This window comes from Lutjanus erythropterus, chromosome 7, assembly GCF_056507025.1.
Source record: "Lutjanus erythropterus isolate fLutEry1 chromosome 7, fLutEry1.hap2, whole genome shotgun sequence".
In the NCBI taxonomy this organism is placed as follows: Eukaryota; Metazoa; Chordata; class Actinopteri; order Lutjaniformes; family Lutjanidae; genus Lutjanus; species Lutjanus erythropterus.
This window is the reverse complement of record NC_139323.1, coordinates 27,007,381-27,034,678: the sequence shown is the minus strand read 5'-3', so window position 1 is coordinate 27,034,678 and position 27,298 is coordinate 27,007,381. Positions and strand designations below refer to the sequence as shown.

The window sequence follows — 27,298 nt, the reverse complement described above, 5'->3', positions numbered from 1 at the left end:
TCCACATGTTGTCTAGATGAAGTACACAAATCCTTACGTTTTTTTCTTGGAAGCTGAATTTTTGTCAGTTGACATGCAGCTCAACAGGGTTGTGTCTTGCTCCTGCAGTCAGAGGTTCGGGTTTGCGTCTTAAGTGATGCAAAATTGATGTGCTAATGCTCACTTAAGCATTGATTATTTTTAATTTTAGAAGTTTTAAATAATTATTGGTCTGGGCAGTTCTGCTTATAGACCCTTACGTATTTGTCATTTGTCTCCTCTTTTCAGCCTTTTCCAGTTCTTCCTCTTCCTCTTAAAAATGTCCAGCCCTGACCTGTTGCTGCACAGCAGCTATAATCAATACTGAGACTGATCAGGCTCCATAGAAAAGACAATCTTGTATCTTCCATGATGGGGAACATGATTTGGTAGAACATGTTAAAAAAAAAAGAGAGAAAAGAAAAAAAAATCTCATATTTACATTTAAATTAAACAAAGAACAAATATTCAATCGCACAACGTCTGCGCTGTAAGCACAAGCATGAACACAGACAAGCAATGTACATGCATTTCATTTTGGTACTGGTTCTTCTATGGACCAGTTTTGGTTTGTAAATGACAAGCTGATATGGAATAGTGGCAGAAAAAAGATATATTGTACAGTAGTATATGAGCTACCACTTATTTTGTTCATTCACAAGGAGAAGATTATTGGCTATTTGTGGCTTTAGCCCTTTCTGACACTAAAGAGGGAGCCAGATAACTTGATATAGAGCTGAAATGCATGTACACAGTTGTACACTTTCAGTAAGCATGCACATTGAAACAGTGACACAGAATATCATCCATCCACTTTCAGTTTAACGGTGATAGGGTTTAAAAAGTGCCCCTCAACAAGCAGAAAAAGACACAGCCAATTAAATGTCCATGGATCATCACAAAGCTCCACCTCCTCTGCACTGGAACAAGGTGGTAAACATGTCGGAGCCAAAACTACCAGCATCTTGATAAAGGCTTATTATTATTATTTGTTGTTTTGTTTGAATACAGCAACAGAAAGTTTCCCTCCAGTCGTAACGCTGTGTGGCACATGGGTCGGGCCTGCGGAGCCTCGTTGCACAGACAGAACAGAAGTGCAGCATGGGTGTAGAAAGCAGCTGCCATGTTGGTATCTAAGACACTGTAGCAGCCATGTTGGAGCAGACAGGCACATCCCATGAAGACTCATGAGGAAATCTGAGATTGCATGGTTTATATCCAGCGGAGGCATTGAGCCCTTGTGACGGCACGGTCCACAGATGGGACGAACATCAGCACATGATGACCACAGCAGGTGAGGAGGCGGCTCCTCGATTTTAACAGCTAAGAATCAGGGGAGTTTATGTCACAAGGCTGAGATTTTGGCTTGTCTTGATGCTGAGTCAGTTAAAAGAAATAATAATAATAATAATAAATCACAATTTACAAATAAAAATTAAAAAAAAGGAAAACATGAGTGTGATTCCAGCACTCACAGACCCACTTCCTTAACTCTGGGCCTGACTTTGGAGGGTATTGAAAAAAAATCCCATTGTCAACTCATTCAATTGTCCCAAGGCTTTTGGTCAACAGAGTGCGAATGGTTGAAATCAAAAAGATAAATAAAAAAGAGGACGAAGGAGGACTGACAGCATGTCTGGACATGGTAGAGAGCCTGAGTCACCGCCTGTAATAGGCACCTGGAAAAGATGGAAGAGACACAGAGATCCATCAGCAGCTTGATCATCACACTGCAGTTTAAGTCGTGTTGCACATGTCGTGTTTTTTAAACTAAACTTTTCAGTTTCATCAGTTTTTCTGCTTCAAGATCCGGGATTAATTTTCACAGACTATGATAACTACTCTTCTAGCTCTGTGCATCAAGCACTGTTTACGCTTCAATAAAACAAATAACTTCCCAGAGGACCCTAGTGACCCATGAGGTTAAAGCACAAACCCCCAACCACAACATCATCAATTCATATCCTGTCTCTCTCTCTGCCCTCATTTCCAGTCATCTCTCAACTGTTAACTTCAAGTATAGTATAATGTATAAAATTAAGACAAAAAAGCCTCAAAAAACCCAGAAACTCTTCCGTACCACGGGTGTTTCTCAAGGAAAATCTACCCAATACTGTGTGTTAAATGCAAATGTAAATTTCTATGAGAATATAATTAGTTAATCAATGATAATACATATAATTGTTTGTTTTATTGTTACTTTTTAGAACATCAAAGGCAAGGTAATTTTATTTATATAGCACCATTCATACACAAGGCAATTCAAAGTGCTTTGCAAGAACATGAAAATACATTAAAATAGAAACATTAAAGGAACATTAAAATTGCGTTTGAGATCATTAAAAACAAAAGCAACAGCAGACAAATATAAAACAATAGTTACAGATTATCCTAACAATACGTTACATATCTAGTTCACTGATAAGCTGCAGTAAACAGTAATGTTTTAAGCCCTCATTTAAAGAATGAGGAATGAGGGTTTTATTTTAACACCAGCATTCAAAACAATTAGTTAAAGCCACAACTCAATAATTGAGGTAGTCATTTTTCTCTGGATTTAAACATTATAAGAAAGGTAAGTGAGTGAGGAAATGTATTTGTAGATTTCTGGCTTTAGCAAATTCTAAATCAATACTTCCTTTCGAGAATATGTGAAGTCATTCTTTTTAGACACACACAGAGTCCAAATCAAAGTTTCACTTCATGTTAGAACTAGAATTACGGTCTTGTGGTTGAATGCCTCTGCCAACCAGTCAAGCTGTAGTGTACATCCCCATCTGTCCAGACCTGTACAATAATATGCTCGATGTACTGAAGTTCTTTTTGGCAAAATTAAAGTTATCACTGTTCGACGTGTGATTCTAGTAAATTATTTCCAGAGAGAAACATGTTGTCTTCACTGAGAGGCTGAGGAGTACAGAGGACTGAACATTATGATGTCACAGAGAAGCTGACCTTTGACTTTTTGGATATAAAGTTTATCACCTCTCTATTTTATCCTATTATAAATTTATGTGAAATTTGGTTATAATTAATGTATGAATTATTGAGTTATAGTCAAAAGCATGTTTTGTGAGGTCACACTGAAGCCTCCTGTCCCCAGTGTTGAGGCATAAAAACTGAACAACAAACGTGTGTTGATATCTTAAAGAAAAATAATAAGCAATACCCTAATGTTAAAAATATGCGATTTCTAGTTAATATGCAAGGATGAAAGAAATCAATGTGGGCCTAAAACACAGGGTACATCCTTCCTTAATAAGATAGTACCTATATGTTAAGTGAATGCAGCCACCGTGTCACATAGACTTGATACCTTTGTAAGCAGGTTCAGGTCTGGTGGGAGCGCGAGGGGGGACAGGGTGGTCCGAGTAGCCATAGCCAGAGTTCACATTCTCATAGTCGTGTGTACGAGGTTGAGGAGGCCTGAGACAGTCAGACAGACACAGAGAAAAACAGAAAAAATTAATGTAATTCCTGAGGTTTAAGCATCTTGACTGGCTGGAAATATTTGGTTTTAAGCAGTCGCCCTGCAGAGTCTTGTACCTGGCAGGCTTGTTGTGGTTCCTCTGCCTCTGGTATTCATACTCATCTCGTGTTCTGGGCCGCACTACTTCCTCCGAACTTGGCTGCAAACCAACGAAAATTATAGTTCCTACAATTATGGTTCCAGTACCACAGTGGAAATACACTTTTTATATAAAAGTCACAGTCTGCAAAAATATTCCACCCTAAAGCACACATTTTGAACTAAGCACAGTTGTGGAAAATTACCCTGTAGTCTCCCTCTTGCCGCCTCCTTTCCATCGCCATCCTCTCCATGGCCAGCCTCTCTCTTTCCCTCTCCTTCTCTTTTTCCCGCTCTCTCTCACTGTCCCGCTCTCGATTCTTCTTGTACTCCCTTTTCTCTTGCTCCATCATCAGCCGGGCAATTTCCTGCCAGATTGAGACACATCAGCACTTCCAAAACCTCCATATTCTACATGATTTGATGTATGGGCAACATATCGATTGTGTTTCATGTAAATATACTGTATATTTGCATTATGAAAACACTTTTTTCACAGCATATGTGTCTATAAGAGCATTAAATAACTATAATGTCACTTGTACAGTAGTGCATTACTTTTTTCTTTACATAATTTTGGGCCAGACAGAGTTTGATTTAGACATGGCTTTATATACTCAGGGTTATATTACAGTAAGGCCAATTAAATTGGCTGAACTCAGGAAATGAAAGGCACTAAAAAGAGGACAGACAACATAAGAAAAGTTTCCAGACTTTATGCCCACTCACCTCATCCTGCGCCACTTGGGCTGCACGCACATGCGACTTGCTCGCCTGAAACCAGAAAACAATCAAAAAGTCACATTTTGCCCAGAGTGGAACAAACTGTCCCAACATTATATAACATAGGAAATGACTGAGATGGAGGCATTTCATTGTGTTTTTGACACTCAGGCTTCCAATCATTTACAGCAGAGATGTATATCGCTCACATCACGCTATTCCAGTGCTTCTTTCATACAGAATTCCCTCTAGATAGTAAAGCAGTTGGGACAGTGCAGTTGCAATGTTTGTTACACATTTTTTATTTTATATGTTTTTACAGTAAATAAATAGAAAACTAAATAACTTCCAACACACCAAGTCCGACGGTATGGAGAACTGATGTTGTACTTATTATTAGCCAACTGTCAGACTTCTGGTATCAAATTCATTATAAGCTCAATATCTGACCTGACTACACATTAAAGAATCATCCAGAAGCTGGGTGTTAACATTCAGCTCTTTCTTTACACATTTAAGTGCTTGAGGTTGGTCTTTGCTTACAGTATTTATGCATTACATATTTAAATATTAATGTCTGCACTCTAACATGCACAGTAGGACATTATGGGATCTCTCAGCAGAATTTAGCAGCTCAAGTGAAGAAGAGTTGTTACATATATAAAACATATGTACCATAAATTATGGTAAAATATCAACACAGTATCCTGTTTCTACACTTTTTTGGTTGTTTGGTTTTATTTTAATTGTTTGCACGAAACTGTTATCCTTTCATATGCAAATTAAAGTGGAAAAAATGTATAATAGGCCAATTCTCCATTCAATGCCTCTTCTGGTTTCAAGTGGTATTATTGTCTGTGCTGCTGCCAGGAAGGCAACATCACATTGGACCACTTTCCGTTTCCTCAGAGTCTAGTTATGTGAAGAAATCATCAACACCACTTTGGATATAAGAGAGAAGGAAAAAGTCTGTTCACAGAAGAGGTAAACTAACGTATTGTAATGGTGCAAATAGGTTAAGTAACGTTAGCCTATTGCTTCACATAAATGAGTAACTATAGCAGCATTTGGCATCAGAGTGGTGAAGGAAGCAACATTAGAGGAAAACATGAAGAGAAAAACTGACTCTATTCATTAATTTGGTCTATAATCAAAATTTAAAGCAAAAATCTGTCTATTTCCATCTTTAACAAAATCTATCACTTCTCTGGTGTCTTTCCTTACTTTTATTTCCTCCTCTTGCAGTTTCCTGGCCACCTCCAGGTCCTTCAGCTCCTGCTCACGGAGATCAAGCTTCGTCAGGCCCCTGGTGGCCTCGCTCAGTTCGTACTCAGTTTCTGCTACTACTGCTCCACTCCCTTTGTGCACAATACGACCTGCGGATGTCGGCACATCGATCAGTACTGCAACTGACAATCTTTTTCATTATCGAACAATCTGTTGTTTTTTATTCTATTGTTCACTATTTAAGCCATTAGAAAATTATGAAAATTGGGGCATTTTTCTTGATAAATGACAAATTTAATGATTAAAAACAAAGTGATCAACCAATCATCTACAATAAATACAATTGGAGTTGGATTAAAGCCACTGGGCACCTGAAAGGGCTGCAGTGCCTCTCCACTGGTGTTTATTGTTTAATGGTTCAAACAGCTTTGGGATAAGATAATAAACCAGCTCACCAGCCCTGAAGCCCTTTATGAATGCCAAAAATTTCACTCATCAAACTCCACGGAGCTATTCTACTACAAAATCACAGCACACATTTCACTCTCAGCATAGTGTGATAATTACTTTGCTCAGTGTAACAACCCAGCAGACAAGGCAAGAATGAGCAACAACAGCAACAGATTCAAACCTTCAAAATCACATCAGTCATCAGAAATTACTGTGAAATTGCCGTCTTCCTCAAGAGGAAATTAGTGTTTTCATTAGTGATTCCAGCGTTAGATCAACCCACCACCTGAGATTGCCACAGCAAAAAATAAAAGCAGCTCCAGCACACCACACAAACACCCCCGCAGAGCCCGGAGGGGGTCTCAGGGTGGTACCTGTCTCTTCCATGGGGTGAGTATGAAAGCGTTTCCTGCCGGGACCCTGCCCCTGTCGGGTGTCCCACAACTCTCTGGTGTCCCCTCTCCCTCCGCCGCTCCTGAGCTCATCAAACACATCTTCGGGGCCAGAGTGGACGCGCTGCCGGCCCCTGGCCCTCAGCTCCCTCTCACCATCATCCACTTCCTCCTCCCAAGATGGCCTGCCCTCCTTCGGCCAGTCCCTGCTGTGCTCTGGCTCCTCATCCAGTCCCCTCTCCCTGCTCCTGGTCCTCGCTCGTTGTCTGTCTTTGTCTTTCTGTCTCTGCTTGTCTCTCTCTCTCTGTCTGTCCTCACTCTGTCCTCTGTCTCTGGATCTTTCCCTGTCTCTCCCCCCTGCTCTTGCCCTCCTGATGTCCTGCTCCCTGTCTCTCCTCTGGTCTTTTGCCATCTGTCTCTCCCAATCCAGGTCTCTACGCCTGTCTCGGTCACGCTGCCTGTCCCTTTCTCTGTCCCAGGCCTTGTCTCTCTCTATGGGGCTGTGTGGTGGAGGTGGTCTGGCTGGTCTCTCCTTCCTCCTCACCACTCTCTCTGTGTCCTCCCACCCTGGGCCCCTAGCTCTGCTTGTCTCGGTGGGCTCATAATCTGGGTATCTGTCCCCGTGTTTGCCTCTGGAGGGCAGCAGGTGCTCTGGGTACGGATCTGCATGCCTGCTCCGCCCTCCTTCTGCCACTAGGTGGTGCTCAGGATATCTTGAGCGACTGTGGGGTGCTGCAGGGTCCTGCCTTGGGTACCTGCTCCTTTTGGGCTCTGTTGAGCTGTAATCTGGAGAGTAATCTCGATGTGAGCTCACTGGAGCGTATGCATCGTATCGACTTGGGGACGTAGATTTGTGTTTGTCCAAGTCAAGGGGTCTTCTTGCAGCTGAACAGGGCAGAGATGAAGGAGCGAGGGTGGGAGGAGGCAAGCGTGGAGAGAAGGATGAGGATGATGGTTGATGAAAACATGGAAACGTGAAAAATAACAGACAGGAATTAAAAAAAGCTAAGATGGTTAGTAAGCACCGAGTTAGACAGGACCTGTGAGGACAGTGAGGGTCAAAAGACAATGGACATGCTCCAGATGTAAAGAGTGGAGGTGTTAGCTGCACCCAAAATGTCCAGACGTGGTTAATACTGTGGACAAAATACAAATAAGGTTAAGATCAGGGCTCGAAATTTCCTTTTTCCTCAGTGTCCTGCAATGTCCCAAATTATACTTGCAACTGTCCCAGTCCTACTCCATAAAACATAATAAATATAGCTTAATAACTTTGTTTAGTAACTAACTTCACTTCATTGACTCATTTTGGTCCAACATGGGCGTTTTGCTAGTTGTTCCCTGCACGTTACTTTTGAATAATTTCATTATTCTTTTAGCCACTGGCTAAGTAAATGCAACCGTGTCTCAGATCAGTATATGGTAGAGCTGCAATGAATAATTGATTAACCAATCAACTATTAGATTTTGCTAAATGATTAGAGTAATTTCTTAAAGGAAAAAAAATCCAGAATATCTTTTGGTTGTGGACAAAACAAGACATTTGAGAATGTCATCTTGGACCAACTGAACTACTAATTGATTAATTGACAATGAAAACAATCATTAGTCGCAGCCCTACTATACGTTCATGTAAATTGACAGTGTGTAAGTGATAAGTTTCTCTTTGGACTCAACAAGACATCCTTACTTTCAAGCCCTGGTTAAGATTGTGGCAACAAGTGTTTGGAGACCTAATCAATTTTTATTTTATTAAGCCTTTATTTAACAAGGAAGAGTGATAATTTTATTTATTTTTTGAATCTCAATGGGTCCCTTCCTTGTTAAATAAATTTTGAACAAAATAAAAATTTATTAAGAAGAAGAATAGCTAAAAAGAATAGAAGAACTTCAAACACTTCAGACATTTGATTGTGACATAGCAAACAAACAATATATGCAACACACTTTAATGCTGTGTGTTGTTCGACACCAAAGCAAATAATGTAGCGTAGTAAAAGCATGAAGGGAACGCTTAAAAGAAAACCATGAACGTGATGGGGAACAGCGTGTTCTTCTAATAAATCTGTCCTGCTGGGAGTTGGCCTGTGTGACTGATCAAAGTTTGAATGAAAACAAATGAGTTGAAAGCACACTGAGGAAGTACACAGCAGAGGCCTGTGCTCTGTGTACTGAGAGTCAGCTCAATGGAATTCAGTTATCTAACCGGCTCTTTAACAACTAATCAACTTTCTACCTGCCTCCTTTTTCAGAAGTTTGAACATCAACAAAGACTGGTACCTGCTCAGAGTGACTGGGCTGGTTTAGGTGTCTGCCGTCTTCTGTCTCATCTCGCTTTTAAATACACTTTCCCATCCTTACAATCTTCAATCTACAAGACAGGTTCTGCCCCCACACTGGTTTGTGTGTAACTGTAATCCACTGGATTAAGACAAACACAGCCAGCAGCCTCTCATTTCGTGTGAGGAGCAGCCAATTACATGACCTGAAGGAAAACAACACGATTTCACATCTGTGTGAATACATGTGTGTGTGTGTGTGAGAATATGCTGAAGAAGGATATTAAAAAAATAGTGGGGTGTAGATTTAAAACACAGCACTCTGTTATGAAGAATATCCACATACAAGCACAAGACGGTGACAATTTTTGGAGCATTAAAACTAAATACTTTTGTGCACAGTGACAGTCTTGAAACCTGCATTAAATGTATCTGGTTACTTGCAGTGACGTCATTAGCTGCAGGGTAAACAGGTGCTGAATCTTTGTTCTACTGTGTGTACATTCACACTGCCACAGTTGTGTGCACACACACAGTCAGGAGGGACATTATAGGTGAGTGGTTACGTTACTTGACAGCCAATACTGCAACATAGCGAGGCTGGCAGTAGTACAAATATTCTAGTGTAAAGAGAGCAGCCAGCAAGGACGTACTGTAGCTTCATCCCAAACACCTGCCAGGTGTGACATCGTCAGAAAGAGGCAACAGGAACAGCTGTCGATACATACAGACACAACAGGACAGGTAGACTGACAGGTGGAGACACTTGTCCCGACGTGTTTGTGTCAACAAAGTGTAAACACAGACAATGGAGTCTCTAAACCCCTCCTCTGCAGCAGCTACTCTCAGTTCACAACTGCCCCCTCCCTCTGTCCTGTTTTGCATCTCATCACACACCTCCACAGAGACTAAAGGAGCGAAAAAACCTAAAGCTCCTGTTGTAAGCAGACAACAACAACCCCAAGGTCGATTTAACAGTGCCCTGACAGTGAAAGTAAATACTTTTGGGTCTTTGAAATATATGTACATTGCAGAGGATATAAAGGTATCGGGAACAGAAAAACAAAGCAGAGAGACTGACTGTTTCTTGTGTTATAATGTTAACTAAAACTTGATTTTGCTCCATTTAGGAACGATATAAGCGCTTTAGGGATGGAAATCAAGAACCTCTTGTGCTGAGAACCAGTTCCACATTGCTCGATCCATTGGAATCGTACGCTTTGAAGCTTATCAATTCAAATTTATGAAAGCTGGCATGTTGTTTTTCCCGAAGAAACACGACAACCATGCCGGTTGCAATGTCTGTACAATGATCATATCGAGTAAGGGTGGAAACACCAGCAAATATGCTTAAACATCTTTATATGCAACATGGGCCTCAATTCCACGAATGTCCCATATCTGATACTCTATGCATGAGTGCTGCCTCTTTCCTATCAAGCAGAACATCTGTTATCAAGGTTCAATATCCTCTTACAATAACATTAGAGTTACTATTTGTTCTTTGACTAAGAAAACTCAAATGAAAATGAATGCTGCAGAAATACGCTTTCATTTCATCCATTTAGATAATGTGAGACAGACTCGTTAGAGCAAGCTCTCAGGCCAGTTCAGGAATCACCGAAGAATTGGACCAATAAGCAGAATCAATAATAGCACTGGTATCAATAAAATCTTATCAACACCCATCCCTAGGGTGTCCCTATGATGTATGCTGACAGTCTGCCTCTGGAGAAGATAAAATCCAAATACAACATGGCCAGGGGTTCAGACAGGAAAACTGGGCATCAATGTGCCAGATTAGATTCAGCAGGCTGAGAAAGCTGCAGAGAAAACAGCTGAGCTTTAATGAGTCGGGAGGGAACGTTAAAAAAAGAAAAGGTGATATATACTTCCCCTTCACACTCAAAGTCACACCAATGGCTCAAGAACTCCCCAGTCAGACCTCATCACAGTGCTTTCAAATAGCTGATACATTTCAGCATCAACATTTCTCATGCTGCCAAACTGATAGTCCTTCACTCTACGTCACTATACAATTGAACCTAAATTCCTCAATGTGGTGATCACACAGGAAGCAGGATGAACCCTGACCTTGAGGTGAATCGTCTGTACGGGTTAGCTGACACAGAGCAAGAATTTACAAAACAAGTTGGAGGAGAAGATTCAAATGAGCCACTGTTTCTGTTTGAGCAGAAAGCGAACAGACCTTCAGTGGGATGAATCATGCAGTAGGGTGAATCATGAAAAGACTTGAAACGGATTCCAATACATATTGAGATTTACAGACAAAAATGTCTTAAAAATGCTTTACTTAATGCGTTCATTACCCGCTAACTGGAGATTCATTTAACATCTGAGGTTAAGCCTGGCATCAAAGCACATTTTAGCTGTGTCTTTAAACTGGAGCACAGTTAAACCCATTCAGAGTGGTGTATGCTCTTGAATGGGAGCGAAATGACAAATCATGTCTCTGTAGGAACATGTAAGCCTCTCTTCAAGGTTAATTATGAGCTTATAAACTGCATTCCAAAATCTTTGCTTCGTGTCAGCAACCATCTCCAGCACTGTGCGGCATCAAAAGACACCTTCACACCTCCAGAGCTGGAAAGAAAATCCCAGTTTCACAGAAGAAGAAGCATACCTTCTCATGTTCTTACATACACAGCTCATACAGGCAACAGACGAACATCGAGAAAGATGCATATATACACACAAACAGCCACACATTAAGATGAAGCAGTGGTGCTCTCCCCACCTCCATGATCCTCAAAATACTCCTCCTCAAAGTTTGCTTCCAGCTGCTTCTGTCTCCTCCTTTCCTCTTTCATCTCCTTCTCCTGCAGCTTACGAGCTATGGCCTACAAAAAAAACAAACAAGGCCACAGTAAACATGTTGTCCCACATGAATATGAACACGTCTCTGTTTGGACCGCTCTGTAACAAATATGTCACTTTGTTTTGAGATGTAGTTTTCTTCTTCTGCCAGTCAGTGTAGTTTCAAACATATCAGATAACAGTGGTGAGATGCATCATTCCCTCATGTTTCAAACAAGTAAGAAAGTGCTGTGGTGTCCTAACTAAAGACAATTTGTACTTTTTTTTCATAGAACTGTGGAGTAAGGCATTATATATCCAGACTGTATAAAGACTTCATGACAAAAAATCTTATTCCACTGATCATGTTAAAAAAAATAACAGAAAATAAAGCTAATTTTGAGATTTCAAAGATGGACCAATTAGCATACATGGAAAGAATTTGGATGGAAATGTCTTGATGACGATGAGAATGATTTTTTATTATCCCCAAGACATTTCTGGTCAACGATGCACAACATTTTTGAGGTCATGGTTAATACAAAATACCAAACTAGTTAAAAACTTTATTTTTGGAGAAGTTAACTTTCATTCAGGACATTTCGTCAAATATCCATTTGGTGTTCTGATAACTGCTTGTAATAAAAGCACCACGAGGCAGTGGCTGCTTCCTGATTCCACCTGATTAGAGGAACATTAGACCAATATGTGCAATAAAGGAAATATAAAATTTAAAAACAAAAGTGGCAGCACATGATGGTTGGATCAAAACTGAACCAGAGCCATTTGTGGCAGGAAAACAGACACTGACCTCTGAAATTATTATCAACAATATCATGGAAAAACATTTCTAACAACATCCTGATACTGTAGAATCAGAGTGCACTGAAATCTTTGCTCTTTATGTGGAGCATAAACATTGTGATAAAGAAAAAATACAGGTCAGGTCACTATGGTTGTCATTCCATTATTACAATGAGGAGGAAAACAAAGTGATGATTCAAGTGGAATGACCCACCCTAGACGTCAAATCATTGACGGATGAATGTAATCAACATTGTGCTTGAACGGGCAGAAATATTTCTTACTGCATCTTTCTCTTCCTGCTGTCGCTGCTGTTCTGCCTGTCGGACCAGTTGTTCCTGAATCTCCTGGGCGATCTCATTATCTTGGCGCTCGCTGAGGTCCCCAAAGGTTCATGCGTGTTCATGTATATATGGGAAGGGGTTTAGAGAACATCAAAAACATCAATGACAGATATGCAACATTTAATAGCTTCAGTATGACACAATCTCTCACAATGTTTAATCGCTAATATTTAAAATCATACGAGTAAGGATGTGGATGATGATGATGGTGATAAAGTCCAAGACACTGAAATGTTTTCCAATTTTATTTTCTTTCCTCTATCTCTGTCATACTTCATGATTTAGCATGTTTTTCAGCACTATCTGCTGATGCTTCTGTTGGCATTTTTCTGACCAACAATAGTTTTATCTCATGTTTCAATTTAAACTTCCCATGACTTTGAAATCAAAGCTATCATAGTTTACTAAAATAAAAAAAACATTTTGTTAACTGAAATAAAAAATAAAACTACTATCATTTATGAGAAAACTCCAATTGAAACAATTTTGTGTTGTTACAAAACTAACTAAAATAAAAATACACAGTAAATGCATTTAGTTTTAAACTTAACACAACATGCATGAAGAGGTATTAGAGCATATGTTTGAGTCTTGGATGTCTTCACAAAGTGTTGCATTTGTATTGTTTTACCTACTCTGAATGTCCCTAAGAAATAGCCCCATAAAATAATAATAAAAAAAACTACAGCTAAGACTTTACCTAATAACAAAACTAAAGCTAAACATTTTTAAACAATAAAAACTAAACTAAAATGGGCAAACCCACTCTGGAATCTCACTGAAACTAAACTGTTTTGATTTTTTTAAGAAATGAAATTGAACAACTAATGAAAAATACAAAACTACAATAACTGATTGACATTCAATCTCGGCTAAAACCAGACTAGATTAATTTAGCAGACTGAGACTTTTAAAGAAAATAAAGCAGATGGAGAATGAAAACGTAACACTGCCAAACTTCACAATTTTTAACCATGAAATTACAAATTCATAATGCATTATATTTGAATAAACAAACCAAGAGCTGCACAACAGTTGCGTGATCAGGAGTGAAGTTATTATCTAACATGTGCGAGAGGTTTTGTGTGTGTGTGTGTGTGTGTGTGTGTGTGTGTGTGTGTGTGTGTGTGTGTGTGTGTGTGTGTGTGTGTGTGTGTGTGTGTGTGTGTGTGTGTGTGTGTGTGTACGCTTCAGGCAGGAGCAGAAATATCTCAACCTTCAACATTTTCGTGATGTTGATCTCAACAGCTTTGACTCACTCATGTCTTCAAACAATGTGATTTTAACAAAACCATCTGCCTGGAGGGCTGGAATGCCTATGCAAAGATCATCTCTCTGTTTGCGTGTTCAGACAAACTGTACATGAGTTTAATGCCTTACTTAAAAAATAAAAAAGGCGCAGTAACAGCTTAACTACCTGACACTGCAACTACATTTGACCTGAGCAGCCGACAGCTTAGGAGGACTTAAGCTGGCAAACGTAAACAGACTGTAGTGTGCCTTCATCTGTACATAGATGATGCATTCCCCTGTCTGTGTGTGTGTGTGCGTATGTTCAGTCAAATGTCTGGGGGTGGGTGTATATGAAGTGTCATTGGCAAGTGCAGGGTGGATGGCAGCGTGAGCTCCCAGCATGTGCAGCACTGGCCTGCTTGCATATACGGTGGAGCATCTGGTCTCTCCCTGGGGGTGAGATCCCACTACTGGAGCTTTCTATGACTGTGTGGGTTTGAAACAGTGATCTCAATAAACTGTGACTCAGCTATTTTATTTTAATAAAAATTGCAGGGGGGGGCTTCTGTTGCAGCTTCTGGTCTGGACTGAAGCAGAATAAACAGAACTCTGTTTAGGAGCCGTTACTGTCCACTTTGTGGGGAAGCTGCATAACTTTGGTCGTGCGGCTGGAGCTGACCCAAACCCCTTAAAAATATAATGATACATCAGGGTTATGGAGAAGCCACACAGAAACCACAAAAACTGAACGGTCTGTTCGTGTTTTCTCCTACATGTTTGCGATGCTGGCAGCAGTTGCTGATAGTGAAGACAACAGCTATCAAACTGTAGACAGGCTTCAGGATCTTCTCACTTTCAGTAAAGCTAGACACATCTATAATTTGTGATCGAGCAAAGCCTTTACCGGAGTAAATCTCACTCTGTGTTACTCAGTAATCTACTCCTCTTCAGTAATCAGAAAAATCATCATTGCTCTCTAGCACAAACTGAATCAAACTATTTACCTGCTTCTTTCTGGTAATGAATGCTGACCTTCTCATTTAGGACATTAAAGGGTTAACTGAATGATATGTTTGGGTCATCCAAGGCAGGAGTGCTGGATCACCTCGCTGCTGAGGCATAAATCTGCTTTAGGTATAGGGTTTGGGAGTAATTAACACTAATCTAAAGCAGATGCTATCAACACATGTACACAGCTAATACTGCAGTGTATTCCAATGGCTTCTTGAGATCTTTGAGGGGTAACGGGCATTTAATTACAGAAATTAGATTAAAATACCCAAATACAGATTTATAATTCTGAACTTACAGGTAATTGCTAAATCTCATGACATGAATGAAATTAAATAAGTGCAATGAACTAATTATAGTCGATTATAAGTCAATTATATTTCTCCTCCTTGTAAGTTGGCTTCTCCAGGCGTAACAACTTTTGGATGGTTTTACTGTCGGTTTCTCCCAATGGAATTTTGCTTTGAATTTTACAACTCATTTGTGTTTCTTGTTTTGTTTGTTTGTTTTTGTTGTTCAAATGTAGGACAGGTGAACATTAACGGCACCTAGGACATAACTATTTAGTGGTCACAATCTAAAAGATTGCATGCCATGATACTACTACTACTACTACTACTACTACTACTACTACTACTAATAATAATAATAATAATAATAATAATAATAATAATAATAAACAAATTTCATTTAAGTTGATCAGATATGAAGATACAGATGTTGACCTTGTGTGTTTATGTGGAGTAGATGTGTGTAAAATTGTGGGTCTTTGTGTTGTTGATGTGGAAAGTGTATGTTGTAGATATTTAGAAATTTAAATAAAATCTTTTTACTTAGATTGCACAATTCTGCTTTGCAGAATTTCACTTTGAAATAGAGAGCTGCAGGAATGACTCCTAAAAGACAGAAATAAGTTAGCGTATATACATGTCCGGTTCCCTCATCTCTATGTGGCAAGAAGCTAAATGTCACTTGATAGATGTGAAGTCATGTGTCTGTGGTGTAGTTTGTTTATAGCCTAATGGTTTTTTTTTTACTTCTGCAAACTGCATTTACACTTAAAAAAATCATAAAAGTGACGACTATCTTGCTGAGCAAATCGTGTCACTATAACAGATCTCACTGACTTTTTGTGGAAAGAATCGGAGTGATGTTAACTTAAGGGTTGGCTTACAAAAATACTTCATCCCTGCAGCACTTAACAGACATGTATAAATGAAGTGTGTGTGTCTGACTGTTGGTGTGTTGAGAGGAACCTACAGTTCAGTGTGCTGTTTCTGGCTCTGGACTTTGGCCCTCTTATCCTCCTCTTCCTGCAGCTTCTTGGCCACCTGCAGGTCCTTCTGCACCAGGCGGTTCTTATTGATGTTGGATGCCAAGTGGCTCTCAACTGTAGACACAAACACATAAACACTGCTCTTAAAACTGTGTACACACCAACTGGAGTAGGTCAGTTGGCTGGACCGCTCTAGTGATGAGGAATTCGATGAAAGATGAGGAGCAGAGCACTGGGGAGTTTATTTACAGACATTCTTGATGTTGCTCTCTCTGAGGAGCAGTAGTATTGTTTAGATGGTCTGCAGAGAACAAGATTAACGTGGAGGACGCAGACGCTTCAGTCTCTGGTAATAACCAGAGAGCGCTCTTAGTCACTGAGAAATGAATGTTCACAGCTGAGGTGCCGTTCCAAGGTTGTGTGATGGCACGTTGTAGGCCATAACAGATGATAAATCCTGCTTGCTGACGCACTCCCGGCACTTGGTAAGCGCAGAGAGCATCACTCACTCCCTCAGCTCTGTTCACCTGCCTATCGATCTGTTTCCAGCTTTCATGTGAAAAGGACCAAATTACGTTTGGCAATTTACCCGTGACAGCCTCCATAAAGTTTCTGCTTTCTGACTGGTGGTATTGAAAGAGGAAACTGAGTCACAGCTGTGGCAAAAAGTCGAGGGGTTGACATTGATTTTAGTGGATGACGCTGATCAATTGTTAAAGTTTATGACATCGTAGAAAAAATATTTTAAGGCAAAACTGTTGTCACAGCCCAAGATAAGGCTATCACTTATCCGCTGTCACATTTTCCATTGATTCATCTTTCAAGGCAGAAACAAAAACATGACCGGACATTGTGACATTTGTTCATTCAACAAACTCAACTTGAAAAGGTCTCACATCATTCAGAAAAAGGGGAGTAAGGGTGAGAAAACTGGACTATCTGAAGCAGATCACTGTGGGGCTGTATGCTGAAACAAAGAAAACCCATTCCAGAAGTTTTCCAGAAAGACGCCAAGTGCTGACACAGCCATAAAGAAATGTTTTCCATGCAACATTTGGATGCTTCAGTGTTCTGCAGGCTCAACACTTTGAATAGAAATAAAAGCCAGCTGTGACTCCACATTAACTTGGAGTGAATTTGTTAAAAAGACCCTTTTTGGACGACCATCTGTTGTTATGATCCAGGAAAAAACGGACAGGCTACATCAACCAGCACTCTCCTCTGTGACCTGCAGGGTCAAAGGTGAAACAAACATTTTGCCAGCTCAAACCAGATCAGTTACTTTGGAGATAAATGGAGCAAAGAGAGATGAGCCTTGGTTACGGATCACTGAGGCTTTAAATGGCTAATGACTGCACAAGGCCAGGTCAGCCAAAACCAAATTAATCACAGCTAAAACTGAGCCTAATCTGCACTTAGGGTCTGGCTGGGTGACATCTGGCCTTCTTTCTTGCAGAACTTGCTGCATAATTTATCTTTCGGTGGTGACATAGAGTGACATATTTGTGGAAACAGAGAAACAAACCATTGTACAAAGAAGTGGTTATGTTTCCAAATTTAAGCATCCCTTCAAGGGATGTTAATGATTAATCATTAATCGCCATTGTAAATGTATTCAATTAAAAATGCATTAACTGAAAATGTATGTTCTATGTGCCATTTCTCCAGAGCTTATGTGAATTCTCACAGCTTGGTTTGGTCTAGAAATGACAGGAATAGTACCCCATTTGACATTTTTAGGTTTTGTTGCACCTACATCAATATCGGCATCAGCCTCCAATACTGCCTAAAAATGCTGGTATTGGTATCTGCAATGTCTTTGCACCGTTTAGATACCACATAATTTATTAACCCCATACGCCATCTTTTTTTCCCCATCATGGTGAAGTCATGATCTATGGCATTCATTCACTGTATGTTTATGTTTTACAAAGGTTTTAACCTGAGCCAGGCCATACAACAATGCAGTGCACTCACAGATGTGCAAAGTATGACACCAGCTTTAGATGGCACCATTAAGGATAGGTGAACAAGAGCAGCCAAGCGAGGGCCTTATTATTTTATTATTCTGGTCATCCTTCATGAATTGTTTCAGATTGCTAATGTGCTGCTGGAACTGTGTAGATAAGACTTGAGTTGAGAAAAAGATGTGCATTTTGTGTCTTATTATTAATGATTATTTGACATCTTAACACACTTAGACATCTTAAATAACAAACTAATTTCCTGCATTTGTCTAAAAGCGGCCACCTCTCCTGGTGCTTCCTGAATGAGTGCAGGTGATGGATATGAGAAGCCATTAGGAATTTGTGTCTGATGAAAGGAAGGCTTTGTTTTGTCTGGAACTGTTTGTTGGTGCCTCTTGGCAGAAAATGTCCTTTCAACCTCACTCAGCAGGAGGTGTCTTAACCTCCAGTGAGGGGCCAGAAGTTCCTGAGAGTATTTCTACTGAAACACTAAAACAAAAGAGAAAATCATAAGATCTCAAATTCATCTGAATGCACTTACTGCAAAAATGTGAAAAGAGGCCGGCTAATTACACACATGAGCTCCCATGAAAGCACCAGCTAATCTAATGAGGCACGCAGGGACAAACATAGCAAAGCACCAAAAGAAAAAGCACACAATATGATCTTTATAAGCACACAAACACACACAAAAATAATTTCTAACATTGTGTGACTGACTGTTGTGGCTCTTAAAAGAAATTGTTTAATTTTTCTTTTTAGCTTATAATTATGTATATTATGAATTTGTTGAATGTAAACTAATTTAGAGCTACATTTGGAACTTTTTTGAGCTCTTTAAATGAACAAATATGATTTTTAAAATGACGAGAAACTGTTAAGTGTGTGTTGGAGCCAGCCATCTCTTCAGTGCCTGCAGCATTTAATGTTGAAAAGCTGACATACTGACTGTGTCGTCTAACGTCCAGAATCAGAGCCTCTCTGTTCTGCTGCTGCAGCACACACTTATTAATGTGAACAAATCAAACCACCAGCACCAGCCCACCATCGTCTGCCTGCCACAGCCCTGCCCTGATACAGTGTTTTTGTGGCATCCTGCACCATTCACGCTGTTAAGTGTGTGGCTGTAGCAGGCTTTATGTAGGCTTAATCAGGCTGCAGCCACTGACGGCTTTATCCTGTTGGAAAAGAGGAGCGTGGCAGACTGAATACATTTTTTTTTTACTGCTGCTACGTACTGAAAACATCTTTCATAGTTTGTTCCTCTGCAAAGTAAGCATTAAGTGACCTACTGGAGGAATGTAGCAGGGCAGCTTGACAAAACCACTCCACAGTGATGTCACGGGTCTGATGCAGGAAACATTACAACAATAAATTACTTAAATGTTTAAACAGACTGTCTGGGAAAAGGTAATGGGCCTATGTGTATGAACAGGACACATCAAAGGCAGCTGAGCTCTTCACTGGGCCAGATCACGAACTTTAAAAGCAGAAAAGCAGGAGATTTCCCTGTTTGAAATAAAAGTTTTGTTCATTTCACTCATTTCAATGTGTACTTTCCAAAAACAATTTTACAGAAACAAATAGGCCTAATGTATTTGAAACCCAAACAACTTATCCTTATTCCATGAGCAAAAAATGGAGCAGGAAGAAGAAAAAGAAAATCTTATTATTACTTGCCCCTTTCTTAAGGAGTTACCCATCTCTAAAGGTGAAAACACAAAGGCAGAGAGGAACAAATTTTGAAATACTGCTAATTTGTACTTTCTTACTTTCTTGTTCCTGGAGGTTGTAGGCCAGGCAGTGGTCTTCCAGCACAGCAAAGTCTCGGCACACTGGAAAAAAAACAAAAGACAGAAACTGAAAAAGGATACTGATACAGCCTTCTATTAAAAACTCAGTGTCAACTAGTGTGTGCTAGATGACTGAAGTCAGACTTGAAATCGTTGACATGTTAGATTTCCATCTGACATTCACAGTTTCAGATGTTTCACATCCGGCCCAGCTGTCTACCCACATGCTTAAATAGACAAAAAGATTCAAAAACTGACCCGCAATCAAAGACAGCAGGCCACATTTTATGAGTTAACTAGAGCACAAATCGAGGATCAAATTTGTTGTCAATGCAACGAAAGAGAGGTTTAATGTGTAACTTTTTATGAGCTGACAAGTGTTTTATAGAAAAATTGATGGAAAGTAGCACCATACTTTTATTATAAGCATTACTACTATTTTTAATTTACAATGTATGTATGGATGATACTGTATGATACTGAGGTGAAATCAAAAGGGTTGTTTAACATAATTTCTGACCTTTTAGCACAAAATGAAACTAGGCCAAACAGTGCATTTCAGTCCCATAAAGAGTTTGGCCATCTGGCATGTGGTTTTCGTTATTTTCTGCCTGCAAGGAGATGAAGTGAAACTGAGAATGAGGAACCATGACTTGTTCTCAGCTTATAAAATCCTAAATGAAGAGGCAGAATGATGTTGTGAGAGCTTTTGAGTTTTTTTCTAAAACTTATTTAGAACTGAGAGGAACAAGTGAGAAGTAGGTTTTTACTGATAAGATCATGGTTTAAATATCTGAACTGACTGAAAAAGTGTAACAAGAAGACAAGCACAGTACATTTGAGTGTCCATCAGCAAGGCACAGACAGAGATAAATGTATCTATATTCATTTTAATCTAGTGCAGGGCACAAAAAGCAGCAGCCACCAGTAAAATGCTGGCAAGTGGATGGTATATTTCAGAAGCAAAAAAACAATGGTTATCTGGAAAATTTTGAACCATTCACTAGCCATTGGGCTAAAAAACAAACCAAAAGAACATCCTTCATCTCACAGGTTGGGTGATAAAACCTAATGCTGATGTAGTTACAATACATTATTCACATTTACAGTAGCAGAGTTTTTGACACCAATTTATTTGGCCTATCCTCTTCTCAGCTCTAAGCTTGAGGGCTAAAACTCCACATGTATGGCTTAAATCATGATTTCAACTATCACTATATCACAAATTTTAGCCAGCAAGGTTTTCCTGGAAAAATCAATATCTCACTGCTCGTTTTCCATCGTATACGGACATCTTCGCTACAAATTTAAATAACAGCAGAGTTTCCATCCACGGTTTCAGTATTAGAGATACTGCCAAAATGCTGTGAACATTCATTCAGGAAACAATCGTGCAAACTGCTGTAGGAGGGGAGATTTCCCTCATAAAACCCCAATATTATCAACACACATCCATCTGAACTGTTCTGAAAAGAGGCAGATAGCTTTTCTTTCTCTGAATATTCAGGATGCTATGGTCTTCAAATGCCAGGAAACAGATCTTAAATGTCCTCCCATCTTCTACTTTCTTACAGCCTCAGCTAATTATGGATGTGGACTTCATAGCATAGGATGCATGTACCTTATAGCATCTGCCTCTACAGTTCAGTTAACATGAATATAACTACCATCTGCTTTGCATATATTGTGAAGCACTGCAGCAGGAAACTTTTCTGCATCTGCAAAACCCATGTAAACATCACTGCATCAAATATAGAAGAATAAAATAAAGTAATGATTTTATCCTGGAAGAAGCCACACAGCCATGCACCACTCTTCTCATCGGCTCAGTTCACTTAAGACCAAAAGAAAGAATCACTTAACTTACTCAGTTACTTATTTTTCCTATTCTTGTTTTAGGTTGATAATAATTCATATACATCATACAAACCCTTTCTTTGACACTAATCTCGTATTTAACGCTCTCCTCCTCCCAGCTTTCATTACAGAGCCTCACCGCATTCAATAACCTCACACTGCCAGATTCCCAGCCCATCATCTGCTCTCACAAACATGACTTCATCCACATAAAATATTAATAAGCAGCAACAGTCTATGACTATGTGTTAGTGTGTATTAGTGAAAACAAATTATTTGCCAATATTACTGACAAGACCAAAAACGCCTGGGACTCTAGCAAAACGCTGATGCGGGGTCCAGATTGTGTAGTTGTATTAAATGGGCAGTGACTCGGTGGATGATTGGGTTCAAACAGATGCTGAGAAGAGGAGGGCAAGACCTCCACAAAGCCCCCACACTGCCTCAAAGCACTATGGGATTTGATTAACACAGAGACCATTTTTCAACCATATGCTTAATCTTCTTAGCCAAGAAACCTGAGATTAATTCTGGCTGGTATACATAAGTCGTTTTAACTACTGTAACTTATTGGGGTTTGGAGACAGTGCCTTAAAAAAAGCTTGTAAAAGTTATCAGTTTGCAAAATACAGTTTTTACCCGAGTTGGTCTGGTTTTAAAAACAACACCAGGCAACAGGTGACAGATGATTTACAGCTGCACCACCTACAGCTGCAACAATTAGTCCATTAATTGATGAGTCAATGCAAAGAAAAAGTTGCCAAGTTGATAAAAGATTGATTGTTTCAGTCATTTTTCAAGCAAAAATGCCAAACATTTGATGGTTCAAACTTCATAAATAAGTGAATTTGCTGTTTTTCTTTGTCATTTCTCATATTAAATGAAGAGTTTTGGACTGCTGGTTGGCAAAAGGAGCAATCTGAGGACATTACTTTGGACTCTGGGAAATTTTCTGGCCTAAACAAGAAAATAATCAGCAGTTTAATCAATAATGAGAATAATTATTATTTGCAGCCCTAACACTATCATTTGATCACAACAGACTGAACAGAAAATCAGCCTAACATGACAATACCATGCAAACACCACAAGAGTAAAGTCTTTGTGCTTCTTGTGCAGTAGGACAATAGGCTATAAAAGACAAGCTCAGCTCTTCTCTGTGAGTTATAGTACAGAGCGATCTCAATATTTACTATTTTCCTAACACAAGGGATGAAATTGAAACTTCTCCAGCAGCCTTCTCAGTCTTTCCCTCTGCAGACTAGCCAAGCAGTGGCGATGCACGTTCCTTCTCTCTCTGACCAGAATAACAAGCATCCTGCTGAGCAGCTGCTTCACACTAACAGGACGCGTCCTTCCCACCTGCACAGCATCCCATCCAAAATCTGCTCCAGCGTAAAAAGCCCCAGTCACCACCTGCTTCTCACCTTCACACAGTAACTGTTGTGGACAAAGTTTTGGGTGTGTATAAACCTATGTGGCAGGGGGTTGAAATTTCCAGTTTTTTAAAGAGGTTTTTTTTTTTTGGTTGCTGGTCACAAGGATCATGTTTCAAAGCAGCAACAGATTTTACAGCCAAAAGCTAAGTGTAAGTATGGCTGCAACCAAAGACTGTTTCCATTATTGATTAATCAGTTGATTATTTTCTCCACTATAACAACAAACTCCACCATCCACTTGATTTCAAACATTTTTAAAAACAATATTTTTGTGGTTATTGTTATCATTCTCGTTGTGCACAACCTTCATTTACCTACATCTTCATCTACGTATGTCTCCACAAAAGCAGCAAGATGAGTCAGTGACATAAAAGCATGAATTCTGATATGACTGTCTACACTGAGGTCACAAAGCAAAAATTAGATATGTATCTGATTTAGGAAAACATATAAAGGTGAAAAGTGGACTAAATCAGATTCTTAAATATCAGATTCCATGTCATATGTGCTGTTCACACTGCCGTGAGAAAAAAACAAAAAAACAAAAACAGATCAAGTCACATTTGAGAGAAAAAAAATCTAATTTGGGCCAATTTTGCCTGCTGTGTGAGTAGAACCCACGTGTTTTAGGATAATGTTTCAAAGCACTAACTGATTTTATAGCCAAAAGCAAAGAGTAACCAGATACATCAGATATAAAAGGGGGGTGCCGGTGGACCCTTTCAGTTCTGTCCATGCTGATTTCTTTACAAAAACAAATGCATCTTGTCCTCAGAGCTCTGGCTGAACTACATACCTCCCAACAAAGGCTCCAACTGATGATTATTTTCAAGTTAGTTAATCTGTTGATCATTTTCCCAATTAATTTTAGTTGTATGGTCCATAAAATGTCAGAGAATGGTGAAAAAAATTGATCACTGTTTCCCAAAGCTAGCATTATGTCCTCAAATGCTTTGCTTTGTCCACAATCCAAAGGTATTCAGTGTATTGTCATAGATGACCAAAGAAACCAGAAAATATTTACATCTGAGAAGCTGAAATCAGAGAAGAGAAGACATTTTTTCTTTAAAAAAAAATGACACAACTACTCGATTAATCAATTAATCGTGGCAGCTCTTGGTGTAACCAGATATGTTTTTTCTTGCTGATCACAAAGTCTTTTAGGATAATGTTTCAAAGCAGTAACAGATTTTTACAGCCAAAAGCAATATGTAACTAGGGTTGCAACTAACGATTATTTACATTATCAAATAATCTGTTGACAAAGCCAGAAAATGGTGAAAATGTTGATAACTGTTTCTCAAAGCCCAGCATGATGTTCTCAGGTCAAAGATATTCCATTTACGGGTCACAGACAACAAAAGAAACCTGAGTATACTCGCATCAGAGAATCTGGAAATGTTGTCCTAAGAAATGGCATAAAACTAGTGATCAATTAATCAATCAATCATTGCAGCTCTAAGTGTAATTGGGTATGTATGGTATGAAATTCAGAAGGAGGAGACCAGTGGACTCTTTCAATCTCTAGTCCATTCTGCTTTCATCACAAAGCAAATGCATCTTGTCCTCACATCTCTGGCTGAACTACATACCTACAACAGGCAAACACCTCCATGATGTGATCAGTGCTAAGCTTAGAGTTCTCGTACACCTACACGACCACACTATGTTCGTGCCAGATTGTGTACATCCGTTTAAATGTATGTTCTTTGACTACAAAGCATTTCACCATAACCCAAACACTTTGAGAAATATGAAGTGGGACACAATGTGCCAACCTCTTGTCTCCCTGCTAGAATCGCGTTTCTTCTTCCTACCTTGAATGGAAACAGATTTGGACTGGGATACAGAATGTGGCACGACACCTGCACTCAGGCTAAGATGTCAAATCAGTGCGGACTATCTGCCTCCAGCCTTAAGTCCACTGTGCTAGCATCAACTAGCAAGATGTGCTAACAACCATAATAATCACTACAGTGCATGAGAGTGATAAGAAACACCTGTGTTAACAATAGCCTTGCTAGGGTCACCTAGCTGTGATGCTAAACAGCTAGCTTGGTTCACATTTAGCAGGCAGGTTAAATATGTTATGAACGTTACCCTCTTTGACTCCAGGTAGTTTATTCTTGTCGATGCTAACGTTACATTCAGCCATGTTGTCAGCGATAATAAGTCAAAAAGCCGTTGACGTTGAATTACACTTCCGCGTTTCTTCCGAAGGTTAACCGCAGGCTGATTGATCGCCTTCACTCATAAACCCGATTGATGGTTCAGGTGCTGGACAGACGGCCCTTTTGATTAGTTTCGGTAGCCTCCCTCCCTCGATACGTCGCCGCTGTAATTGCCTGGCAGCTTGTCTGCTGAAGCTAGCGTGTCACAGTTTCTACGAGCGTCCCTCCTCCCTGATACCGCCAGCGTGCCAAGTCAGAAAGAGTCAAAACACAACTTCCGCTCACGGATGTCAAAATAAAAGACTTGGAACGTTGGAAATCAAAGCCCCTCAAAACTTCATAGCATTAAATATGGATTAACAAATAAATAAATAACAGATAACGCCAATGTGATGTAATTCCTAATAATAATAATAATAATCATAATAATAATAATAATAAACTGTCTAATTTTCTATCTAAACTTTCATTAAATGAAGACTTGGTATCTCAAAATTAAACATTCTCTGATATAATAAATTAGTATGTAAAAAAAATAATAATTCAGTGTTCATGTTTCTAATTATTTTGAGATATTAAATCATTATTTTGAGAGTTCCTCATTATAATGACTTACATGATATTTTTTCCATCACAGATACTAACTCTATTTTGAGAAAGTTCCTCATTGTTTTGAGAAACTAATTCATTATTTTGAAATACTAACTCAATGTTAAATTTGATAATGATTTTTCATTATTTTGAGATATTAAGTCATTTTTTTCTGTAAAGTTTCTCATTACAGTGACTTACAGGATATTTTCCCATCACAGATCATTATTTTAAAACATTACCTTAATGTTGTGATCATGTTTCTCATTATTTTGAGATTAAGTCAACACTTTAAGATATTAAGTCATTCTTTCTGGAAAGTATCTCATTATAATGACTTACAGGATATTTTCAAATCATATTGGTGTACATCAGTTGCAAAAAGATACCAGGGCAAGTTTGCTGAAGAAGGTTGTGAGATACAGGGCAATAAATGGGTAAATGGGTGAACTTTGACTTTTGATTTTGTTTTTTGTTTGTTTGTTTGAGTGAATATTATTAATATTATTTATTTGTGACATAAAATGCTCATAATACTTCCCAGATTGAAAGCAATCCAGGGACTCAAAAAATATAAGAAAAAATAAAATAAAATAAAATAAAATAAAATAGGGAGGGGATATTAAAGGCATTCTAAGTACAGGAAAAAAAGTTACGTGAAAAATAAGTACTCATATTTAAGTTTTAACATAAGGAAAAATCCCAAGATCCATTGAGTATAGAGTATTCAGAGGATACAATAATAGTTTACAGGTCCTAAAATTAGCTGCAATAACCTTTATTACGCCATAAAAATCAAGAGAAGCCAAACGACAGCCCTGTGTTCATCTTTCGATTTAATTTTGATGTCTGAATTATCACATTTCCTGTTTAATTCCTGCTAGATGTGGTTTACTTGACGCATCTCTCTCCGCAAGGTTCAGTGACTGTAGACATCTGCAGCTGCAGCCACAAGCAGTTTTCACCACGAAGCGAAAGGGAACGCACCCCCCGGACCAAATCCGTGGTCCAAATCAATAATGATGCCTCGAGGCACTGTACTGTATGCGGGCTAGAATGTCAAAACAGACAAAGTGGACTGACTGCTTGTTTGTTTTGAATGAAGACGATATGTATTTATAAGTGACAGTGTGTTACAAGCTCTCTCAGTGCTCTCCTTGTTTTCTCTCACTCTTTCTCATTTATTTACACAATCAAATACACACGTGTCATGTGATCTGACAGCAGCTGGTATTCTAATTAATCTATGTTAATATGATAGCTCCCTCTAGTGGTCAGCGTTTCAACTTGCAGGTGTTTACCACACTTACACCTGCTTAAAGTTCATTCTTTTTTCTT

The 27,298-nt window shown here is 39.2% G+C and overlaps 1 protein-coding gene across 1 annotated transcript; it reads right to left on the bottom strand.

The window, feature by feature from the left end:
- Window positions 1-25,604, bottom strand: ccdc50a (coiled-coil domain containing 50a). Its single transcript, XM_084723397.1, has 12 exons — window positions 25,299-25,604; window positions 19,882-19,944; window positions 16,127-16,256; window positions 12,563-12,653; window positions 11,416-11,518; window positions 6,361-7,263; window positions 5,534-5,685; window positions 4,316-4,360; window positions 3,793-3,954; window positions 3,565-3,647; window positions 3,335-3,444; window positions 1-1,697 (listed from the first exon to the last, which is right to left on the bottom strand). Exons 1-12 carry the CDS (start codon window positions 25,351-25,353, stop codon window positions 1,678-1,680), a joined length of 1,917 nt encoding a protein of 638 aa, XP_084579523.1. The 5' UTR covers window positions 25,354-25,604; the 3' UTR covers window positions 1-1,677.
- Between the last annotated feature and the right edge of the window lie 1,694 nt (window positions 25,605-27,298).

Coding starts and splice junctions, on each gene's coding strand:
- ccdc50a (XM_084723397.1), bottom strand. CDS start 25,353: ATGGCTGAATGTAACGTTAGCATCGACAAGAATAAACTACCTGGAGTC. Junction 16,257..19,881: donor CAACCTCCAGGAACAAGAAA/GTAAGAAAGTAC, acceptor TTGTGTCTACAG/TTGAGAGCCACTTGGCATCC. Junction 1,698..3,334: donor ACCTGAACCTGCTTACAAAG/GTATCAAGTCTA, acceptor CATCTTTTCCAG/GTGCCTATTACAGGCGGTGA.